General features: G+C 38.8%; 1 protein-coding gene across 3 annotated transcripts; it reads left to right on the top strand.

Annotated features, from left to right (window-relative positions):
- Positions 1-5,745: 5,745 nt before the first annotated feature.
- Positions 5,746-21,073, top strand: fubp1 (far upstream element (FUSE) binding protein 1). Of its 3 annotated transcripts, none has more exons than XM_059502339.1 (20): positions 5,746-5,933; positions 6,547-6,640; positions 13,520-13,555; positions 13,649-13,688; positions 13,779-13,825; positions 13,909-13,980; positions 14,076-14,133; positions 14,226-14,388; positions 14,499-14,601; positions 14,696-14,790; positions 14,889-14,991; positions 15,110-15,346; positions 15,449-15,609; positions 15,775-15,920; positions 16,031-16,107; positions 16,251-16,376; positions 16,688-16,762; positions 17,295-17,354; positions 17,623-17,780; positions 18,053-21,073. In XM_059502339.1, the coding sequence occupies exons 1-20, from the start codon at positions 5,841-5,843 to the stop codon at positions 18,059-18,061; spliced, it is 1,953 nt and encodes a 650-aa protein (XP_059358322.1). In that variant the 5' UTR covers positions 5,746-5,840; the 3' UTR covers positions 18,062-21,073. The 3 variants fall into 3 exon arrangements, with proteins under 3 accessions (XP_059358322.1, XP_059358321.1, XP_059358323.1); XM_059502338.1 differs by having other exon boundaries at positions 5,747-5,933; positions 14,499-14,597; positions 14,692-14,790; XM_059502340.1 differs by lacking the exon at positions 16,688-16,762 and having other exon boundaries at positions 5,748-5,933; positions 14,499-14,597; positions 14,692-14,790.
- The last annotated feature ends 1,504 nt before the right edge of the window (positions 21,074-22,577 follow it).

Here is a 22,577-nt window from a genome sequence, read left to right as displayed (position 1 = left end):
TGTTCGGTACGCACGAGAGAGATCGAGAGCCGCATATCACGGACAGCGAAGTTCACCTCGAAGTCCCTCCTGCACCTGAACGAACAAATACAAATCGCAGTTTGAACAAACAAAAAGATGTGAAAGAGCCCAATTCAGTACTCGCAGTGTTCAGGGCTCACTCAGAGAAAGGCGTCTCAAAACGTTTGAACACCGAATTTGCTTTTTTTTGCTCTTGTGCCGACAAATACATACAAAATATGCCAATGCCTCCCTCTCGATGGTTGCGTACCGTCGCTCCGCTGGGGACCGCTTTCAGCTGATATAAATTACCGGGTGTTCCTCACTGTCGAGGACCTGGGAGAGGACTGCTCCCAACCCGGTATCGGATAGTTGAAGGACGGTTGGCCTGATGAGGGTGATCGCGCTGCCAGAGTCCAGGAGGACGAAGAACGGCTGGCCATTTATCCTCACTTCCGCCCGCGGGGCCTGTTTTGGAGTTTCCACGTGTACGGCACAACCTGCCAGCCAAGCCCGTCCAGGGGAGTGGGGTGCTTCGTAGGGCATGGACTCATCCTGAGGGCCGGGAACTGCCGGCCTGCTTCCTGGTCGCTGGGTGCCCTCCGGTGCGCGTCGCTCCTGGACCACCCTCTGGGGAAAGCTCTGCACTCGCTCCCCAACCTCCTGGTGTTGGGTGGCCTCCGCCAGCTCATCGAAGTTGGTGGGGTTCCACATGCCGGCTGCATGACAGAGAGGACGGGGAAGGGCCCGAAGGAGGCGGTTGACTACTACGCGCTCCGCTACCTGGTGTACGGTGGGACCCCCGGCCAGTAGTCAGTGTTGGGCGAGGTGCGAGAGATCAGTGACATGAGCACGGGCCGTCCGCCGTGGGTTGTAGTTTCCAGCCAAAAGTTCCAACCAAAGTTTCCAGTCAATTCAGATCGAGCACAAAAAATTACAAATGCAATTGGAGTTTTTATGTCACTGGATATGCGCCCCTTTTCGGTTGTTGAAAACGAAGGATTCAAGTCTTTACTTAGTGTGCTCGAGCCCCGTTTTGCATTACCAAGCCGGGCGCATTTCCCTCAAAATGTGCTACCAAAACTTCTGGAGAAAACAAAGGCTAAGGTGGAGGAAGGGTTGAGTACTGCTGAATCCATCGCATGGACGTCCCGTGCCACAGACAGCTATATGACCATAAGCGCACACTATATTACGGCCGATTGGCAAATAGCAAATCCCGTCCTCCAAACACGCGCTGTGTATGCTGTCATACAAGCGACCATTTATCGGAAATACTTAAAGAGGCTGTGATAGATTGGAAAATCAGCAGAACAAATGTCCCCGTTCCCGTGACAACAGACAATGCCAGAAATATTGCCAATGCTGTCGAAGCGGCCGGATTTTCACCGCATATACGATGCTTTGCTCACACTGTTAATTTGGCTGCGCGGAGAGGGATGGGCGTTCAACACATGTCCCGACTCCCCGGCAGAGTGAGGAAAGTGGTCACGTTTTTCCACCGCAGCACAACAGCTGCAGCTGTGTTGAAGGAGAAACAGGTGATGCTACATCTGCCCTTACACAAGCTGGTCCAGGATGTGGCTACTAGGTGGAACTCGAGCCACGACATGCTCGAACGCTACCTTGAGCAGCCGGCTGCGGTTTTCTCTGCATTAACAGAAAAGAGTGTCAAGAAAAACATTAAAGACATCGTCACTCTGTCTGATGACGATGTGAAACTAGCTGAGGACGGGGTCCAGGTTCTTAAACCTTTGAAAACCGTGACTACCCTCATGAGCACTGAGCAGATGCCAACTATTTCAATTATCATGCCATTGAAACACAGAATCCTGGCCTCTATGAAGCACAGTGTCTCTGACTCAACAGTAGTGAAAGACATCAAAGCTGCTATTGCACATGACTTTGAGGACAGATACCCTGATTCGGATAGGGCACTAATTCAGTTTCTTCATATGAGCACTGCACTCGACCCCCATTTCAAATCTCTACCTTTCCTTGATGAGACCACCTATGACACAATCTTCAAGAGTCTGACTGAGAGAATTCTGGAAGATTGTTCACAGACTGTTCAGGCATTTGATTGTTTAAATATTAATATATCAAATGAAGTGCTGTGTAAATCAGTTAGGCTTATTTAATTAAAGTCAGTATTTAAATATAGTGAGATAAAAAATACTTAACTTTATTAAACTAACTTTGTGTAATTGTCCTGGTTTTCATATCCTCCATTGTATCTAAGATTATGTTGCAATTGTTCACAGATTGTTCAGGTATTTGATTGTTTTAATATTAATATATTAAATAAAGTGCTGTGTAAATCAGTTAGGCTTATTTAATTAAAGTCAGTATTTAAATATAGTCAGATAATAAATACTTTACTTTATTAAACTAACTTTATTTGTGTAATTGTCCTGGATTTCATATCCTCCATTGTATCTAACATTATGTTGCAAATGCAATTGTTTAATGCATTTTGTCTGTTAGGCCCAGACTTCAACGGAAGAGCAATCAGAGATAGCCTCAAGCTGCAGTAACTGTCCTCCTCCAGCCAAAAGAGCACCAATGATGGTTGAACTGTTTGGAGACTTCTTTTCAATGGAACAGGCATCGTCATCATCCAAGCCTTTGTCTACAGTGGTGGATGAGGAGGTGCAGCATTACAGAGCAGTGCAGAGCCTCTCATTGGAGTCAAATCCACTTATGTGGTGGAAGGACAACCAGAACCAGTTCCCCCATTTAGCCAAGTTGGCTAAAATGTACCGTGGAATTCCAGCCACATCTGTCCCCAGTGAGAGAGTGTTTTCCACTGCAGGGGACATTGTCACAGCACAGAGAGCAAGCCTCTCACCAGATAATGTGGACATGATGGTGTTTCTGAAGAAGAATTTTCAAGTCCCTTAAATCAAATCCACAACGAGTTTGGTTTTCTTAAGAGAAAGAAGTTGTTATTTGTTTAATGTTTACTTACTTTTGTGGTTTACACAGACAGTAAGCCTCAGTTACCTCAGTGCGAAAAAACATTAACCATTTATCTTTGTAAATGTAAGATTGATTGAAGAAGAATTTTCAAAATGCTCGAATCATCTCCACTATGGACTTTAGTTCTGTTTGTTTTTCAACAGTATTTTATTACAAAGAAAACCGAAGTGTTATAGCTTTGGCTATATAGTTTAATTTACTTCGGTATATTGTTAATAATTAGCATAGTTAATATTGTTATTTGGTGTTCAGTTTATACAGGTTTTTCAAATGTTATTTAATAAAAATACATATTTTTTCCTCAAAATATCTTTTGAACTGTTTTGTCAACCCCCATTCCCCCCCATATCGATGTTTGTATCGTGACTACAAACCGAATCGTGGGTTTGGTGTATCGTTACAGCCCTAATATATATATATATATATATATATATATATATATAAATATATATATATGTTTTTTTTTTAATTCAGTGATGAACTGCCTTTAACTGTCATTTTGCATTATTGACACACTGTTTTTCTAATTAATGTTGTTCAGTTGCTTTGACACAATCTGTTTTGTTTACAGTGCTATATAAATAAAGGTGACTTGACTTGACTTTGGTTCTTTTAATTGTGATGATTTTTGCTCGCATTTGACAAAAACCCACCTATCTCAACAAATTAGAATACTTCATAAGACCAATAAAAATAAAAATTTTAGTGAATTGTTGGCCTTCTGGAAAGTATGTTCATTTGCTGTACATGTACTCAATACTTGGTAGGGGCTCCTTTTGCTTTAATTACTGCCTCAATTCGGCATGGCATGGAGGTGATCAGTTTGTGGCACTGTTGAGGTGGTATGGCAGCCCAGGTTTCATTGGCAGTTGCCTTCAGCTCATCTGCTTGTTTTGGTCTCTTGTTTCTTATTTTCCTTTTGACAATACCCCATAGATTCTCAATGGGGTTCAGGTCTGGTGAGTTTGCTGGCCAGTCAAACACACCAACAACATGGTAATTTAACCAACCTTTGGTTAATTTAGCAGTGTGGGCAGGTGCCAAATCCTGCTGGAAAATGAAATCAGCATCTTCAAAAAGCTGGTCAGCATAAAACAATGAAGTGCAGTGACTGGTTTTCAAAAAACACAATGGACCAACACCAGCAGATGACATTGCACCCCAAATCATCACAGACTGGACTATGACTGGACTATGACTAGACTGGACTAACTTGGACTATGAGCTTCTTCACACTTCCTCCAGACTCTAGGACCCTGGTTTCCAAATGAAATACAAAACTTGCTCTCATCTGAAAAGAGGACTTTGGACCACTGGGCAACAGTCCAGTTCTTCTTCTCCTTAGCCCAGGGAAGACGCCTCTGACGTTGTCTGTGGTTCAGCAAATTCCTTGACACGTCTGTGTGAGGTGGCTTTTGATGCCTTGACCCCAGCCTCAGTCCATTCCTTGTGATGTTCACTCAAATTCTTGAATCAATTTTGCTTGACAGTCCTCATAAGGCTGCAGTTCTCTCGGTTGGTTGTGCACCTTTTTCTTCCACACTTTTCCCTTCCACTCAACTAGATTACCCTCCTTGTGAATGGTGTCAATGATTGTCTTCTGGACAACTGACAGATCAGCAGTCTTCCCCATGATTGTGTAGCTTAGTGGACCAAACTGAGAGATAATTTTGAAGGCTCAGGAAACCTGCAGGTGTTTTGAGTTGATTAGCTGATTGGCATGTCACCATATGCTATTTTGTTGAGATAATGGATTGGTGGGTTTTTATTAAAGTGAGCCAAAATCATCACAACTCAATAAATTAGAATGTCGAGGAAATCTTCGACTGAAGTGACGACAGCTAGTAACGCAGTACTCATTACCATGTTTCAGGGAACCAAGGTTACATTAAGTAACCCAGTACGTTCCCTTTTGATACTACACTCGTACTGCGTCTTGCTTGGTCTGGGAACACCCCCGGGAACGCCCCATCACGTGATGTGAATTTAGCCCGTTGGGAAAAGCATTGCCTTGGCGCCACTTGAAATACACGGGACAATAATGCCGAATAGTTGCTGTGTTAATTCACCATTTTGTAAACTGATATTTACTGTTATTTGTTTTAGAAATATCAATAGGATTTGTATTAAAACTATTTTCACTGATAATAAAAATTTAATAAAAAAAATCAAGAATCGAATAATCGGGACATCTGAATCGATACCCAGACCTAGTGTCAATGATCGTCAGCAGTCTTTCCCATTATAGTGGTTTCAAAGAAACAGTAATACAGAGAATAAATACTGTAGGGATGATCATTTAATGAAATTCTAATGAAAGTATTCTGATATTTTGAGATACTGGGTTTTTGATTTTCATGAGCTGTTGAAACAAACAAACAAACAAACTTTTGAAATGTTTTATTTTATATGTAATGAATCTAGAATATATGAAAGTTTCACTTTTTGAATAAGTTACAAAACAAAATGAACTTTTTTTCACAGTATTAATTTTTTTTAGATGCACTTATCGTATTTAACTAGTCCGTATTGCTGTGGATAGAAGGAGGGTCTTTGGGAGTTATGGTATGTGGGAAGTAATTTGTTAATGCTTTTTCACTTTTAAATTTCCTTTTAATGATCGATGGGGGAGTATGGAAAATATGTGGACATACAGAACGAAAATGATTAATATTGTCTTGTCTACTGTAATTTTGGACACATTGGTACGTTTCGGAAAGAAGGACTTTTATCGTATTTCCGCGTTTGTGTATCGAACGGAAGTCGGAACAGGATCGAAGCGGCTTCAGTCAGTTCTCTTCATCACTCTCGCGCGTACGGCCATTTTCCTTCAGCTCGAGAAGATCGTTCCCTCAATCATGGCCGATTACTCTAACGTGGCTCCACCGTCCTCTAACTCCGGTGGAGGGATGAACGACGCTTTTAAAGACGCCCTTCAGAGAGCCAGACAAGTGAGTACTTTGAAAGCGTCCGAAAGTATTTCGTATCTTCAAATTTCGTATCTACGCGAAATGTAACCAGCTCGTTAGCTAACGTGCTAGCTTGAGGCCTTGACGCGTTGCAACAAAGAGGTTTCAGTTGTGTGCGTTTTTTTCTTCTATTTAATAAATTATTTAGTGTTTTATTTTAAAGCTTAAGTGAAGCAGAGTGTGTTTTGTGGAATGATACGAATGTTTAGCGAACGTTCCAATAAACTAAAGCGCAAATTAAATGTTGAAACTACGCATTATTAGACATTTGTTAACTGTAATTTACGTAACGTATACGAAACATTTAACGTACTAATAGCTGGAAATAGGTCCATAGACGTAGGATGACATTCATAAATATGTTTTTGTTAGTGTTTCTTTACATCCGAATATATAATTAAGCCGCGTGCAACTTCCTCCTTTTTGCTGCAAACAAGTCTACCTAGTTTTGTTCAGGACAACAGTAGCGACTCTGCGCAGGCCACACACTGTAAAGTCTTGTTCTGATCATACATGGTTGTCTAGAGACTCTTTTATAATTTTATTTTATTTATGACTGTTTATGTGTTGACCGTGCATTTCACTATTATTTTAGATAGCTGCAAAGATAGGAGGTGATGGTGTACCCCACTCTCCAGTATCCAATGATTTCGGTTATGGAGGACAGAAGAGACCCCTTGAAGATGGAGGTAAGCTCATATGTGCCTTGTAGTGGCTTTATTTTGCATAATGGTCCACATAAAAACATTGATATATAACTAACTTGTTTAATCCTCTTATTCTAAACATTCGGCCCTGGCAGACAAAACCGAGCAAAGGCAATAAGTCTAATTTTTTTTTTAAAAAAATATGTGCTATATTTTATTTAAAAAATATTTCAATAATTGTTTTTTATATATTTTCTGTGGATTTCATGGTACTGAACAGTATTCACTGCTTCCAAAAAAAAAAAAAGTATTTATAAAAATATATCAGTTAATGTTTGTTTTTGTGTTTTGGTCTCTTTTTGCCTAAAAAGACCAGAGGCTACCAGTGGTTTAACCCTTAAAGGGTTACACAACCCCAAAATGAACATTTTGTAATCACTCACCCCCATGTCGTTCCAAACCCGTAAAAGCTGCGTTCCTCTTTGGAATACATGGGGTCTTGAGACTGACCCATAGACTGCCAAGTAAATAAGTGTGAAGTGTGAAAGTGTGATAAATAACAGTGTCAAGGTCCATAAAAGGTATGAAAACAAGTCCTCAGAATACTCCATCTGCCATCAGACGTGTAATCTGGTTTATGTGAAGCGACGGGAACACTTTTTGTAAGCGATGATAACAAAAAGAACTTAATTCAATATTTCCTTTGTCAACGATCTCCCTCTGTGTCACTCCATATCACCGTGCTGTGTATGCTATTCTGTGTCCTCCATGTCACAAGGATCTTTTTAAATATATTTTAGAATATTTAAATATACATTCACAAATTGTATATCATAAAGTTCACTCTATTTGTGGTGGCACTCCCCCGCCCCCCATATGGTATATGTATATTAATAATCGACCGATAGATGTTTTTTTGACAGTCGATGACTATCTTGTTGGCACAATTTTCCATTTTGAGATTTGAAAAATCTTGTTTTTTTTTTTGTACACCCGACATCTCCCGGTGAAACGGTCTTCATTTGGCTTGAATATAGCCATTTTTTACTATTGGGCCGATCGGTTCTTAGGAGTGTCCGGTGTATTTCCACATGAGCCTAGTACTGCGCTGCAAGATTACAAACCGTTTGACACAGTCAGACAACTGTTAGCAGTTAACGGTTAGCAGTGCTGTTAGAGTGTGTGTGTGTGTGACGTCGCCATTCTGTTGCCTGGCTATCAGTTTTTCCATAGCGTGTTAAGCGAAAGCGAGCTATTTGATCAAACCACAAATGAATCACAAACAGCCAATATTTGCAGATATCTGATCATCGTCCATATCATTTATATTACACAACCAAGGCAATGACTCATCCATTTGTATTGCATTCCAAAATGCCAAAGACCTCGCTGTGTGGGAGCACTTTAAACTGAGTGAGGACAAAGGCAGTGTGCCAGATATGCGATTTGAAACTGTCCTACCACAACAGCACATCAAGTTTGAAAAATCACCTTAGTTCTGTAAGTAGTACGCCTACATTAAATAAAACTAGCTGCTTTTATCCACCATGTTAATCAGTAATTTTACACATGATAAAACGTGCTATTCATTTGCTTGGAAAATACCTGCGACTACGGCAGCCATAATTTTTAAAAAAAAGTACAGTAGCCCAATCTAATAATAATTTGTCTATATTAAAAGTATTGCTTTTATCAGGCTTGTGTGTAGTGTTGTCAAAAGACCCGGTACTTCGGTACCAAGTCGGTACTAAAAAAAAATTTATGTGACGGTACCAGGTTTCTTTAAGTACCGGTAGTACCGAGGTCCCGTTCAAACCCGGTTCAGCGCTATGATTTCCGCGCTATGTGTTCTGCGCGTCTCTGTGTGAATTAATGAATGGCAGAGACGTGCGGGTTTGTTTACTACATAGACCGAAGCGCATGACGCTTGCATTAATTTCAGCATCTGAGCTTCAGAGTTCTCTCTCCATCAAGCGATCTGAACTTTTCAGTTCATCTCAATGGACGCACAGCGCACCTGTATTTGATGCTCTGTAAACTCTTTGTGAAGACGCATGACTCGCTGTCGCTTTACTGATAGCGCTGTTTCTCACACATGCAAAGAGAGAGAGAGCGAGAGTCTTACCACGCTGAATCGACACGCTATATGTAAAATATTCTTTGTTGTCTTCTCCAGTCAAAATAATGGAGTTCATATAGGATTATTCATATTTATTTTCGAGCAAGCAGAAGACATACCGGTTTCTCCGGAAGTGGGCGGAGCTAATGCGCAAATGGCAATTTCATTGGCTGGCGCTGATTTCTTACCGTCCCTGTTTTGATTTCAGCAAATCATTTTAACCGAACGCAGACAACGTGATTAATATTCATGAACCCAGCAGCTCATCAATTCATAGTGCATTGTATATACATTGGTATGATAGTAGAATTAGTAGTAGTATTGTCTTTTAATAATAATTAATATGATATATTACTATTTTTTTACAGAAACCCTCAATGACCAAAAATATCTTAAGCATCACCACCAGTCTTAAGTTCAGTTAAAATGACAAATATGCATTCATTAGCTAGGCCTAAAAGTTAACTTTTACATCAAGGCATTGTGCTAGAAATATTACTATTATTTAGTAAAATGTATGTGATACTGCTACTACTGTTGAAAAAAATTATAATACTTTATTTTTTAAAGAAATAAATCACAATATTTCTTCCATGTTTTAATTTTAATAGCAAATCCCCTTTATTTACCAAAAATAAAATGTTTAAATTTCAAAAAAATAAAAGACAAATTAAATTTGGGTGAAACTTGGTTACTGTTTTTCATAATTATATAACTTGTAGAAAAACTTTAAACACAGTTGTAAATAAGTATAAAGAATGGCATTGGTTTTATTTTTAGTGCTAAAAAGTTATTTTTATTTTTAATTAGCATATTTTTGTGTTTTGCTTTGGTACCGAAATTGGTACCGAGAACCGTGGATTTTCACTGGTATCGGTACCGAATACTGAAATTTTGGTACCGTGACAACACTACTTGTGTGTTTTGTTTCACTAGTGCAGTGTACGTTCTCGGAGCATTTAAGCACTGCCTGCGTGAGGCGCGTTGCTTCTGGCTAGACTTGTGCGATATATCACGGTAATGAATATGCACGATATTGTTAACGTGGGCACTTCTAAATACCGCAAATAGTTATATTACAAATTATTCATACTTTGGAATGCATTTTAAGAATACTATTCCCATCAACTGGTCAAAATGCACAACAACGCTGTTTGCTGCTTGAAAGACGTGTGTGCTCTGATGTAAACAAGCACACATGAGAAGCACATGGAGGAACACATGAGGGATGAGCTGAATGAAAGCACTTTCACTCTCTGACAGCAGATAAACTGCAGAAAATGTCCTTACCCTGGAAACCTCTTAAATAAACCAGCTGGACTACTTCCTGAAACATATTTAAATAATTTTAAATAAACATTCAGATTTGTGTATTTGCTATGATGTTCATCACAGTGCCAAATACTTGAGTATTAAGACTTAATAGGTTATTTTAATCTGGACTACAACGTGCCATAGATATAGTTTGAAAATGTTTAGATTTTTTTATTGTTAATTCACACTTTACATCAGGGCTTCATTTTTAACATTAGTTAATTCATTGGTTAACATAAACTGCCAATGACAAATTCTTCTGAACATTCATTAATCTTAGATATTCCAATATTTAATAACACGTTGTTAAAATGTAAAGTTGCAACTGTATTATTTAATGAGCTAACATGAACTATGACTTGTATTTTTTTTTTAAACAAAGATTAATAACTTCTGTAGCAAATGTAGCTATTGTGAATGTTAATGGTTAACTATTGAGATTATAAAGTGATACCTATGGGTCTTTATAGTTATTTTGCACTTTAATCTGTTCAAAACTTTTAAAATTATATATTTTTGTTTTATTTAAATGTTCAGTTATTTTTGTTATTAGAAAAAGTTATTTGACCTATTGTTATACTATATTTTGAGCACTTTTTTAAACTAAATTTCAACACTGTGATAATACTGTTTACTAGTGTTGTCACGGTACCAAAATTTCAGTATTCGGTACCGATACCAGTGAAAATCCACGGTTCTCGGTACCAATTTCGGTACCAAAGCAAAACACAAAAATATGCTAATTAAAAATAAAAATAACTTTTTAGCACTAAAAATAAAACCAATGCCATTCTTTATACTTATTTACAACTGTGTTTAAAGTTTTTCTACAAGTTATATAATTATGAAAAACAGTAAACAAGTTTCACCCAAATTTAATTTGTCTTTTAATTTATGAAATTTAAACATTTTATTTTTGGTAAATAAAGGGGATTTGCTATTAAAATTAAAACATGGAAGAAATATTGTGATTTATTTCTTTAAAAAATAAAGTATTATAATTTTTTTCAACAGTAGTAGCAGTATCACATACATTTTACTAAATAATAGTAATATTTCTAGCACAATGCCTTTATGTAAAAATTAACTTTTAGGCCTAAAGAATGCATATTTGTCATTTTAACTGAACTTAAGACTGGTGGTGATGCTTAAGATATTTTTGGTCATTGAGGGTTTCTGTAAAAAAATAGTAATAGATCTTATTAATTATTATTAAAAGACAATACTACTACTAATTCTACTATCATACCAATGTATATACAATGCACTATGAATTGATGAGCTGCTGGGTTCATGAATATTAATCACGTTGTCTGCGTTCGGTCAAAATGATTTGCTGAAATCAAAACAGGGACGGTAAGAAATCAGCGCCAGCCAATGAAATAGCCATTTGCGCATTAGCTCCGCCCATTACCGGAGAAACCGGTATGTCTTCTGCTTGTTCGAAAATAAATATGAATAATCCTATATGAACTCCATTATTTTGACTGGAGAAGACAACAAAGAATAGTTTACATATAGCGTGTCGATTCAGCGTGGTAAGACTCTCGCTCTCTCTCTCTTTGCATGTGTGAGAAACAGCGCTATCAGTAAAGCGACAGCGAGTCATGCGTCTTCACAAAGAGTTTACAGAGCATCAATTACAGGTGCGCTGTGCGTCCATTGAGATGAACTGAAAAGTTCAGATCGCTTGATGGAGAGAGAACTCTGAAGCTCAGATGCTGAAATTAATGCAAGCGTCATGCGCTTCGGTCTATGTAGTAAACAAACCCGCACGTCTCTGCCATTCATTAATTCACACAGAGACGCGCAGAACACATAGCGTGGAAATCATAGCGCTGAACCGGGTTTGAACGGGACCTCGGTACTACCGGTACTTAAAGAAACCTGGTACCGTCACATAAATTTTTTTTTTAGTACCGACTTGGTACCGAAGTACCGGGTCTTTTGACAACACTACTGTTTACCGTGATAAAAGCATCAGCAAATATTCGCAACAGGGAAATTTGCTACCGGCATATCCCTACTTCTGGCTCGTGCTGTTCTGTAGATTATTAAAAGTTTATTAGTTCTGAATGTGTTGCGTCCATATTAAACCAAAATGCAACACTTGGCCTGCAGCGACACACCCGCCACGTGTGAAGTCAGTTGGATGAATGCTTCTCGACATAATAAAAATTCACAGCGAACGCGTGATCATGCTAGATAAAACTGCACATTTTACAAGATCAAGTTTGCAAAGTTTGTGAAAATGTTTATTAGCCATTCAAAGATTTGCATAAATGATATAAATGTGTATTTGCTTAATGCTGACGGCAAATGAGAAAGTATTATAATGTTTGCCTTTCTATTAATAAGAATGTAAAAGCAGTCGATATTACACTTTTTTGTATACATTAATTGTTTAACAGTTCCTCAAGATTATTAGACAGAATTCTATCTGTATTAGACAGAACTATTAATGACGATGGCAAAAGAGTGAGAATGTGAGCACTGTAGGCTCACCGCTCTCAGCCCTAACAGAAAAACGATGCTGATATTTGAAAATCACTAATGTATATGCAAATTAATTTTCTGCCAGCAGGAGGTGCTTTAAGAGTGGGAGAGGTTTCTCAGGTAATGGCTGTAAAGCTGCGCTGAGCTCACAAACGCTGCTTTATCAGGCATTACATGCAAGATGACATTAAAATGACATTGAAAATTTTCTAAATACAGTTGGTTACCTTCTGAAATACAGTGATATAAAAACACTTGCTCAGTTTTTTTTTTATTTTGAAACATGCAGTGCTCGTGTTTATTCAATGAAGTCAAAGCCTTTTGGAAAATATATTTGTGGTGGTCAGTTTTAATATAATGGCAGCCCGCCACAAATAAATCAATGTATGCCAAACCCTGAAGTTGCAAGGAGAAGTTGAGCATGAAGAAAACAATTTACTTGAAACTGAACTAAAAAATGAATGAGTCCCTGTGGACCTCTGCTGGATATGTGGTCATTGCACTTTCTTTCTTTAACTGTTATTCCTAAAGTTTTTCCTGTAACCTGCAAATGACAGTATTCAATCCCCTACACATGGGCCAATATCCAGAAACCAGTTAGAATTCATTTAGGTTATTTAAATTATTTTTTTCAGAAGCCAATTTATGGCGAAGTTGAGTAATTATGCAGTAAATGGGTAACAAAGTACCAAAAATCTACAAAACACAGCATAAATGTATTGTTGAGAAGTAAAAAATATATATATATATAAATATATATTATAAAAATGTCATATAAACATGTATATTTATGCAATCGCTCTGTAAAAGTTTGGGGTCTATCTCACCTCAAGGACCAAAAACGTAAACCTATTAAAGGGTCAATTTGAGGTTTAAAAGTGTTAGTCTGATATGTAGTACTTCTATAGTTAGCGGTACAACTAGATGGTTTGGGTGCATTTTTTTGGTCTAAACTGTTTTGCCCCCCACCCCTTTTTTTTTTTTTTTTTTAGATCAACCAGAAACTAAGAAGGTTCCACCAAGTGACCGTAAGCATTGCTATTGCTAATTTGCTATTAAATGTCTTTTTTTTTTTAAAGATGTGTCCATTACTCATAAGTTCATGCTTTTATTTGCACCAGCTTTTTCATCTGTAATGGGAGGCATGGGTGGCCCATCAAGGTAACTATTTTATTTTTTTATTAAAATATTAAATGCACTATAATATTATGATACATAATATTTGTATCATGTTATCACATCTCTGTGCAGGTCTATATCAGAAGAGTTCAAGGTTCCAGATGGCATGGTTGGCTTCAGTGAGTTGATTATGAACTCAGAAAAACAAATATCCATTGCTACGTGCTTTCGAGGACAATGTTAATTAAACCCTTGTTTTCAGTTATTGGAAGGGGTGGAGAACAGATTTCAAGAATACAGCAGGACTCAGGTTGCAAAATCCAGATTGCTCCCGGTGAGTCAAATTGCTGTGTGTATCTCAGTCTGATTGTTGTCAGCCGTTTGGAGAGAAAAAAAATGACAATGCTTATTCTGCACTCTACCCAACAGACAGTGGTGGCATGCCAGATAGGTCAGTGACATTAACAGGCTCACCTGATGCAATCCAGTGAGTATCTCCACACATTTAGAACGTTCTCAGTTGATTTGAGTATGGTGGGTTTTAGAATATACATACAAAAATATACATTTCTTTAATAGGGCTGCAAAGGGAATGCTCACAGAGATTGTAGATAAAGGTAGACCTTCTCCAGCATTCCATCACAATGATGGATCAGGGATGTCTGTTCAGGAGATCATGGTCCCTGCCTCCAAAGCTGGTCTGGTTATTGGAAAGGGAGGAGAAACCATCAAACAATTACAGGTAAGGTGCACAAATGCAGTTAAATCATTTTAGTTTGAAGTCTACTTTTTCTTTCACTTTTTTTTTTTAAAGACATTTACTTATTTAATTGTTCAACACTTGTGTTATAGGAACGTGCGGGTGTCAAAATGGTCATGATTCAAGAAGGACCCCAAAACACAGGGGCTGATAAACCACTCAGAATCTCTGGCGATCCTTTTAAAGTTCAGGCGAGTACTTTTAAACCTTTGCAGTGCTGCATTGAAATCATTCCAAATTATGGACTGTACATCTAACTATTTTTTAATTGCTTGGTCTGTACAGCAAGCTAAAGACATGGTGATGGATCTGATCAGAGATCAGGGTTTCCGGGAACAGAGAGGAGAGTATGGTTCTAGAGCAGGTGGTGGAGAGAGTCTGGATGTAAGTACTGCCTCATGAGAATAATCTTTAAATTTTATGTGATTTACATTTTAAATGGACATTTTAAAAGCAGTTAACATTTTTTGCTGTTGCTTTAGGTCCCTGTGCCAAGGTTTGCAGTGGGAATTGTGATTGGCAGGAATGGTGAAATGATCAAGAAGATTCAGAATGACACTGGTGTGAGGATTCAGTTCAAACCAGGTGCGTAAGAATATGCAAATCTGAATAGTTTTCTTACCTTTGTAAAAACGAAGCCCTATATAAGTCTTTAAAATGCTAAAACACCAATCTTTGACATGTATTTTTTCTTTTGATTCAGATGATGGCTCCACACCGGAGAGGATCGCTCAGATTATGGGGCCTCCAGACAGGGCACAGCACGCAGCAGATATCATGTCTGACCTGCTGAGGAGTGTACAGGCTGGAGGCCCCCCTGGTCACGGGGGCAGAGGGAGGGGACGTGGACAGGGAAACTGGAACATGGGCCCTCCTGGAGGCTTGCAGGAATTCACTTTCACTGTGCCTACCATGAAGACTGGCCTCATTATTGGCAAAGGTTAATTGATATTTGCTTTCCCTTTAAAGTGATATGCAATTTTTATATGACCTAAATTTATAATAAATTAACATTTGATAATTTATTATTTTTATCCTTTAGGGGGTGAAACCATTAAGAACATCAGCCAGCAGTCAGGAGCCAGGATAGAGTTACAAAGAAACCCTCCACCTAATTCGGACCCTAATATAAAGATCTTCACAGTCCGTGGATCACCCCAACAGATTGATTATGCCAGACAGCTGGTTGAGGAGAAGATTGGAGTGAGTACTGCAATTTCCCAGGCCTAACATATTTTTGTTAATTTTTTTAAAACATAAAATGATTGTCTTTCTGACATGTTGCTCCGACACAGAACTTATTGTATTATAACTCTATTTATTGCTTATTGCCTGGTTTATACAAAAAATAATTTTGGTTTGTCATAGGGTCCAGTTAGCCCTATGGGTGGCCCTCATGGTCCTCCTGGGCCCCACGGAGGTCCTTCTCATGGCGCTCCCGGTCCACCTGGGCCACCTGCTCCCATGGGCCCATACAACGCTGGGCCCTATGGCCAGGGCCCTCCTGGACCACAGTAAGGACTTTTTCCTTCTCAATGTTAGCATTTGTCTGTGTTTTCACTTGGGCCTTTAGGTGCCAATTCATCTTGAGATGAACTTAGCGTATCTTATTTTTTATCCTCAGTGGTCCCCCAGCACCATACCAGGCTCAAGGCTGGGGCAACGGATACCCTCAATGGCAGCAAGGACAGCCAGATCCCAGTAAGTGTTTGCCCCTTAGCCATACAAACAAGGTTTATTCGGAATCATACAATGCCCATCCACAGTGCTAGTTAAAACTGATTCAGCTTCAGTTGTCTGTTGGAAGGAAGACAAAATGGGCTAAGCTCTTGTTTGTTCTGTAGATAAAGCAGCAGCTGATGCTAATGCAGCCGCATGGGCAGCCTATTATTCTCAGTACCAGCAGCAGCCCCAGGGTCCCATGACACCAACATCAGCAGCCCCTGGCACATCCCAACCCAATGGACAAGGTGTTTTTTTTTTCTTTTCTGCACTCCACAAAACTGTCACCCTCCCTTCACTCTACAGCTACTGTTGTCTGTTGTGCAGGAGAACTTAGTAGCCTTTCAGTGTAGCCATCACTGCACAGTACAGTGTTGCTTTTCTAATGGTCTTTATTCGTTATTCTGGGATGGCCTTTTTCGACTAGCACACATGGACAGGGTATTTTCTGAGACACTCGACCTGTTTTTGCAAAGTGCGCCACCTAGTCAAGTGGAGGACTTTCTGCAGCCTTTAAAAGAATGGTTCTCAATTTCTCAAATTGTACCATTTTTAACAGGTGACCCGCAAGCTCCAGGTCAAAGTGGACAGGCAGATTACACCAAGGCCTGGGAGGAATATTACAAGAAATTGGGTATAAATATTTTGCCAAATGTAGCTTGAGGTTATTTTCTTTGAGAGATCAGGTTAAATAGCAGCAGGGCTTGAATAGCCAATCAGTCCTGTTTTACTTTTGTAGTCTAGCGAGGCAAATTAGTGGCGTGAGAGTTTTGTCTTTGGTGCTCGTCCACAGAAATATTGGTCTCAAACCCTGCTGTTCAGAATGAGGAGCTGTAGTGTCTCAGGAAGAGTAGGATTAACACACAGAAAAACCATGAATAATATTGTACTGCTCAGTTTTGTGTATGTAATGGATAAATATGTACACCTTCTCAAATTTGTGCCCGTTTCAATGCCCGTTGTACTTAGTTTAAAATCGCTGAAATTTTAAACTAAATCTTCAATTCTGATGGTATTTTATTTTGATGAATTTGGTGGTAGACTTTGCATGCAGTATAGTTGCATGTTTTTACCAGAATTGTCAGTAATTCAGCAAAGATACCTGCAGTATAACTGCTCTAATGTTTAAGCTCATGATTAATGTCTGTTAAATCTCATCTTTTCAGGTCAAGGGCAGCCTCAGCAGGACTACACAAAGGCATGGGAAGAATACTATAAGAAACAAGGTAAGATATGGTAGATGTAGTTTTGATTTCCAATAGTTCTGGGCAGCTGCAGATCTTTCACAGTCCTCTCCAGTAGAGCTGCTGTTGACTCGGGTGCCCTAAAGTAAAGTAGCGGGTTTCTGTCCCGCCACTCTGAGGTAGTGTGGCCGGGGTCGTTCCCCCTCTTACAAACATTGCCATGGAGTAATTTCTTTAAATCAGTCTTGTGCCAGATAATTTTTCTGCTTCACCTCCCTTCTTTAATGCTTTGGGTTTTATTTTGTTTCAGGTCAAGCTGCACCTCAGGCGGCTGCAGCAGCCACAGCGTCTCAGCCAGGAGGTCAGCCAGATTACAGTGCAGCGTGGGCAGAATACTACCGCCAACAGGCAGCATACTATGGCCAAGGCACCCCTCAGGCGATGGGAGCTGCACCCCAGGCTCAGCAGGTACACTCCCATTAAAAGACTCTGCTCCTTGCCTTTTGCGCTCATCACATGGTAGATGTGCATGTGTACGGTTTTTGTCCCCCCCCCCCCCACATTTACTTCAACAGGTTCAGCAGGTTTCCTGAAGAGTCATCGATACAACACGTAACCAAACTCTTTCCTCCTCAAACAGGCTTTTTATTTATTTTATTTTTACTTTTTGGGGGAGGGTGTTGGATAAATGTTTCTGCTCTTAACATGATGTGTATTTCTTATGTATTTCTTCTGCACAGGGCCAGTAATGTGAAGTGGACATAAAGTAAATGCTACATTGTCAGAAAAAACCTTTGTTAAATGTTTGGATGCAGACGCCATGATGAAGATCTTTATTTCATTGGTTTGAGTGTTTAAACTAGATCGCAGACCAGCTCCAAAGTCAAGTATATATATATATAATTTTTTCCTTTTTGTTTTGCCACTCTTGTAAATGAATGGTTTGTTTTTAGTCGGGTAATTTTGGTCATTCCAGCTCCTGTATCTCCTGTATCTCATGTAGTTCTGAGACTTAACTATAGTCCTTTTCTTGTAAATCATCTCAGTTTTAATATGATATGCCTGTTGTGTTTTGCAATAAAACAATGAAACCTCCTGTGTTGGTAAGTGGGGTGCAAAAGTTGGGTATGTTTTGTAAAATTCATTTCCTGTTTTGGGACGGGGGGGTGGGGGGTATGCAAATTTACAGAACAAAAATGTTGCTCTTCTGTTTTTTTTTTTCTTTCAACTCTTATTACCCTTGTTTTTTTTGTTGTTGTTTTTTATTTTTTATTCCTGGTCTATTTTAAAGTCACAAGTAAGAGATCATTGGGTATTTGACATTGCTTGTTTGACATATGGACAGCTGTTTTTATGCTGCATTTTCCTTTTTTTTTTTTTACTGGTCATTGCTGTGGATGTAGGTGTAGGCAGATTATCTAAGGCAAGGTGATTTGGTGTTGGCAAGGTATGTGATTAATGCAATAACTCTTCAGTGCTGTAGTGTTGCTCATTCTTGTATTGCATTTTAACTGGTTTGTTGAGGTAGTGTGCACTGTTAATGAGAGACATTTCCTCCCTCACAGGCGAGATTAGGAAGGCGGTAAGCAAGTATGCGTCTATACATAAACTGTTCCTTTTTATATTGTGACTGCAGTCATGTTGCAAGTATTTTAGTTTGTTCTCCCAAGTTTGCTCCTTTTTTACAGGGCAGGTCAAGTGTTCTGATCAACAGTTTTGTCTTGCGAAATTACTTGTCCCCATCCTATATTTTACATGTCTAAAATCCACAAACTGTGTATATATTTCTATCAATATTGCTGGCATTTTAAAAAAACATTTTGATACGATTAAAAAAGCTCGAATGCGAAAATGGACTACTTTTTTTCTGCCCATTGTCTGTTAGCATTCTTCCAATATAGGCCTATAGGTTTTTGGAGACTCTGGCCTCCTACACCAGTGAAATGAGCTCTCCACTGTAAGTACAAAATGTACATGATTTTGCGGCCCAATTTGTGTTTGCTGTCAATGCATTGTCTTTGACTGAATGAAACGCAATGTATATAAATCTCTAAATGTTGCCCTTTTTTGGGTAAGTATGTCAGGGCTGTAATTTTTGATTTGACATGTTCAAGATAATGACCTGACCCTTCTTCACATTGGACTGTTATTTTTTGCCGTAACAGCATTGTGTGATATTTATAAATTGAGACACTGCCATGTTGACACTGCTTTAATAATTTAGGACTTGTCTCTCAGACTTCTCATATGAAACCGTGAAACCACTGTTAAAGTCAATTCGTCTGTAGAAATGGCAACTTTTTCCATCTGAGAATGTGTGGTTTAACAGTGACTAGACATGCAAATCGTCTTTTTGTGATTTGACAAGTGTTTTATACTGCATAGCCCATAAAGACCGTCAGCAAATGGCCTCTTTCAAATGTTAATTAGTATTAATGTTCTATTTCTAAATATGTGCCTGACCTGTTTGTGATTAAGGTCATTGAGGCTGTCAATTTGATGCAAGTTTATTAATTTTTTTATTCGGCTGTTCATTAGTGAGCAGTGCAATGTCTGATCTTGCAGTGTCATCCCTGACCTTGCACCTTAGGTTCTGCAGCAATAACACAGGTAAGATTATCCTAAGAAATCAAAACAATTGAACCTGTGATCTAGTGTAATGCATTTCACCTTTGAAACTGAGGTCAATTTGTGCCGCTGTTTAAATGAAGGATGTCTCTCGTAGTAGATGGACTGACGTACATCACAAATGTTAGAAGTAAGATTTCTTGGAAGTATGTATTTTTTTTGTCCATATCAACTGCATGGCCATGACCTGTAGTTCACAAATGTTTTCCTCTGTTGAAATCTAACTAGAATTATGCTGTTTTTTTTTCTTTCATTTGTTAGCTTCCTGGTAAGTCTTTAGTGTGGTTCTGTTCTATTCTTATATAATGCATGCAAATGCAAAATGATCCAGTTAGCCCTATGAATGCACTCACTGATAACTGATGTATACTGTATGTATGCTCATGTTTCATTGGTTTGCAAGCTTTCTTGTTGCCACTCTATAGTGCTAACGTTTGTCCCACATTGCTGCCTTCATTCTCACTCACAGTGTTGAAGATGCTGCAGGCGTAGTTCGTAGAATCAGGTCCTGAGCTAGTTTGTCCGTAAGGAGGAATCCTTTGAGTCTGTCCCTCCGCTGAACGTAGACCGTTCAAGGGCTCCAATTATAAGGTAAAAATATGAGGAATCTGTCATTGCAAAGTCAATGTTATTGTTAGTTTAGGGTGATGCCAGTTAGTTTTGATTATAGAAATGTAGCCATATGCCATATTATGGGTTGACTAACGGTTCTATGAAATGTTTGAGTACATTCTTTGCCTTTTGTTGATAAGCGTAGGGATTTTATGTGCATCAATGCTGTACAGGTGGACCATGACCAGGAACTTTTTTTTTCTTTTTAGTAGACATTTGCCAGGCTGGTTTTTGTTTAAACCGTTTCTTTAAAACTAGTCTTTATTCATTGCTGCATATCGTTTTGTATGCATGCAAGATGTTTCCTTTTGAGCAAATTGTTCACAACAGAATTCGAGGGGGTCTAAAAATGAAGAGAAAATCGGAGGCTATCTGAGAAATTTGGAGCATGCCTTTTTGAGGTAAAACTATCATGAACTGTTAAAGTTGTTGAATGTACTTTAGATTTTTTGCGGAGAATTGTTGGTCTGAAATGTTAAAGATTGTTGCAATTGTCATCAATAAAATTGTAATCATTAAAATTGCCTTTGAGGTTATTTTTTATTTGATTTCAGTGTTCAACTAATACATACTTGTATACTGGCTTAATATTTTATGAGCTAAATACAGCCTCAAATCCACATTTCCAGCTGTTCCATGTAATTATCATTGCATCATTAAGAGTAAGGAAGTCTAAATTTAACTCATGGCCAATGTTTAACAAATTCCCATAAAAAGTTTGGATACTCTTAATTGGCCTAGATGTGACAATCTCTTATGAATAGCATCTCTTTTTCAGAACTGAAAATACAGAGTGAAATCTCAAAACGTCAAGGACTCAAAAACTCAAATCATTATATGTGCAATTCATTCATTAAAAGTAAAAGAAATTCAAGCTACTGGAACACCACATGAAAGGCCATATATATAATACATCCGTCTCTTTTTACCTGCTTCATTTAATCACTACATAAACTCTAAATAGCATGACACTAATAGTGACTTGGAAAACAAGAAACATGATGTGGAGTCAACTTAGCACCAGTAGGCAGTGAGTTGAACATCCATGAAAATGTGAAGGATGAGCGAGACAGGTGTAGCTCACTGAACCTGTGCTTCCAGCAAAGCACTGGGTAGGTAATTGCAAAAGTGTGCCACTACAACCATTTAGGTGACGGATCATGTCAGTAGATAGGCAAGAAGCAGTTCAGAACATCTGTGAAGCAAGTGTAATATGTCCTCATCCAGTGTCCAGCCTACAGTAACGCACTTTATCCAGATCGAAAATGTCCTATATGAAGAACGACCCATGCTCCTGTGGACAAAAGATAATTTTGTTCCTGAACGACTACATTCAACAAAGCTGACACTGAAGGCATTGAAGATTAACCCTCGGGAGTCCAGTGTACCCAGCAGACCCCTGACCATCAGTATTAAGTCCGGTGAACACTGTCAATCTTTTTCTAGCCTACTCAGGGTTCTTCAGATTCAGCCATAGAGGGCCACTACCCTGCAGAATTTAATCTCTATTCAAAGACTCTTGAGCAAGTTAATCGAGGTCTAGAAAATTATAGGTGGATAAGTTTGATCATGTTTGGGCCTAAACTCTGCAAGACCGTGGACCTTCCAGGGCCAGATTAGAACTGTACCCTGCTTTGGAGCAAGGGTACGTAACCCTATAGAGTTTATTTTAAACCCTAATTAGACAACAGAAGCAGCTACTCGGATAGGGGTTAACGGAAACTTCCGGCCAGGTGTTGTGCAAAGTTGCACAGCCTCTGTGTCCGTTTCTTTGTTTGATGAAGGCATCTTCAGAACAAATTGAATGTTCCACAGCAGAAAGAAAGTCACAGGGCTTGCATGAAGAAAAGTAAGTTATTGACCACAATTGGTTTACACCTGCAGTCATCTGCAGATATTAGCAATAGAAATAGTCACTATTATCAAATACTGTTGCTGATATCTGGCCCCACTTTTCTTAATTACTTCATAATCTGTCCGATTTTAGTCAGTGGTCTTAAACCCACTTAACTCTGAAATGTGTTA

This window comes from Carassius carassius, chromosome 20 (assembly GCF_963082965.1).
Source record: "Carassius carassius chromosome 20, fCarCar2.1, whole genome shotgun sequence".
Taxonomy (NCBI): Eukaryota; Metazoa; Chordata; class Actinopteri; order Cypriniformes; family Cyprinidae; genus Carassius; species Carassius carassius.
The sequence above is the reverse complement of the archived record's forward strand: the minus strand, read 5'-3'. Positions and strand labels throughout refer to the sequence as shown.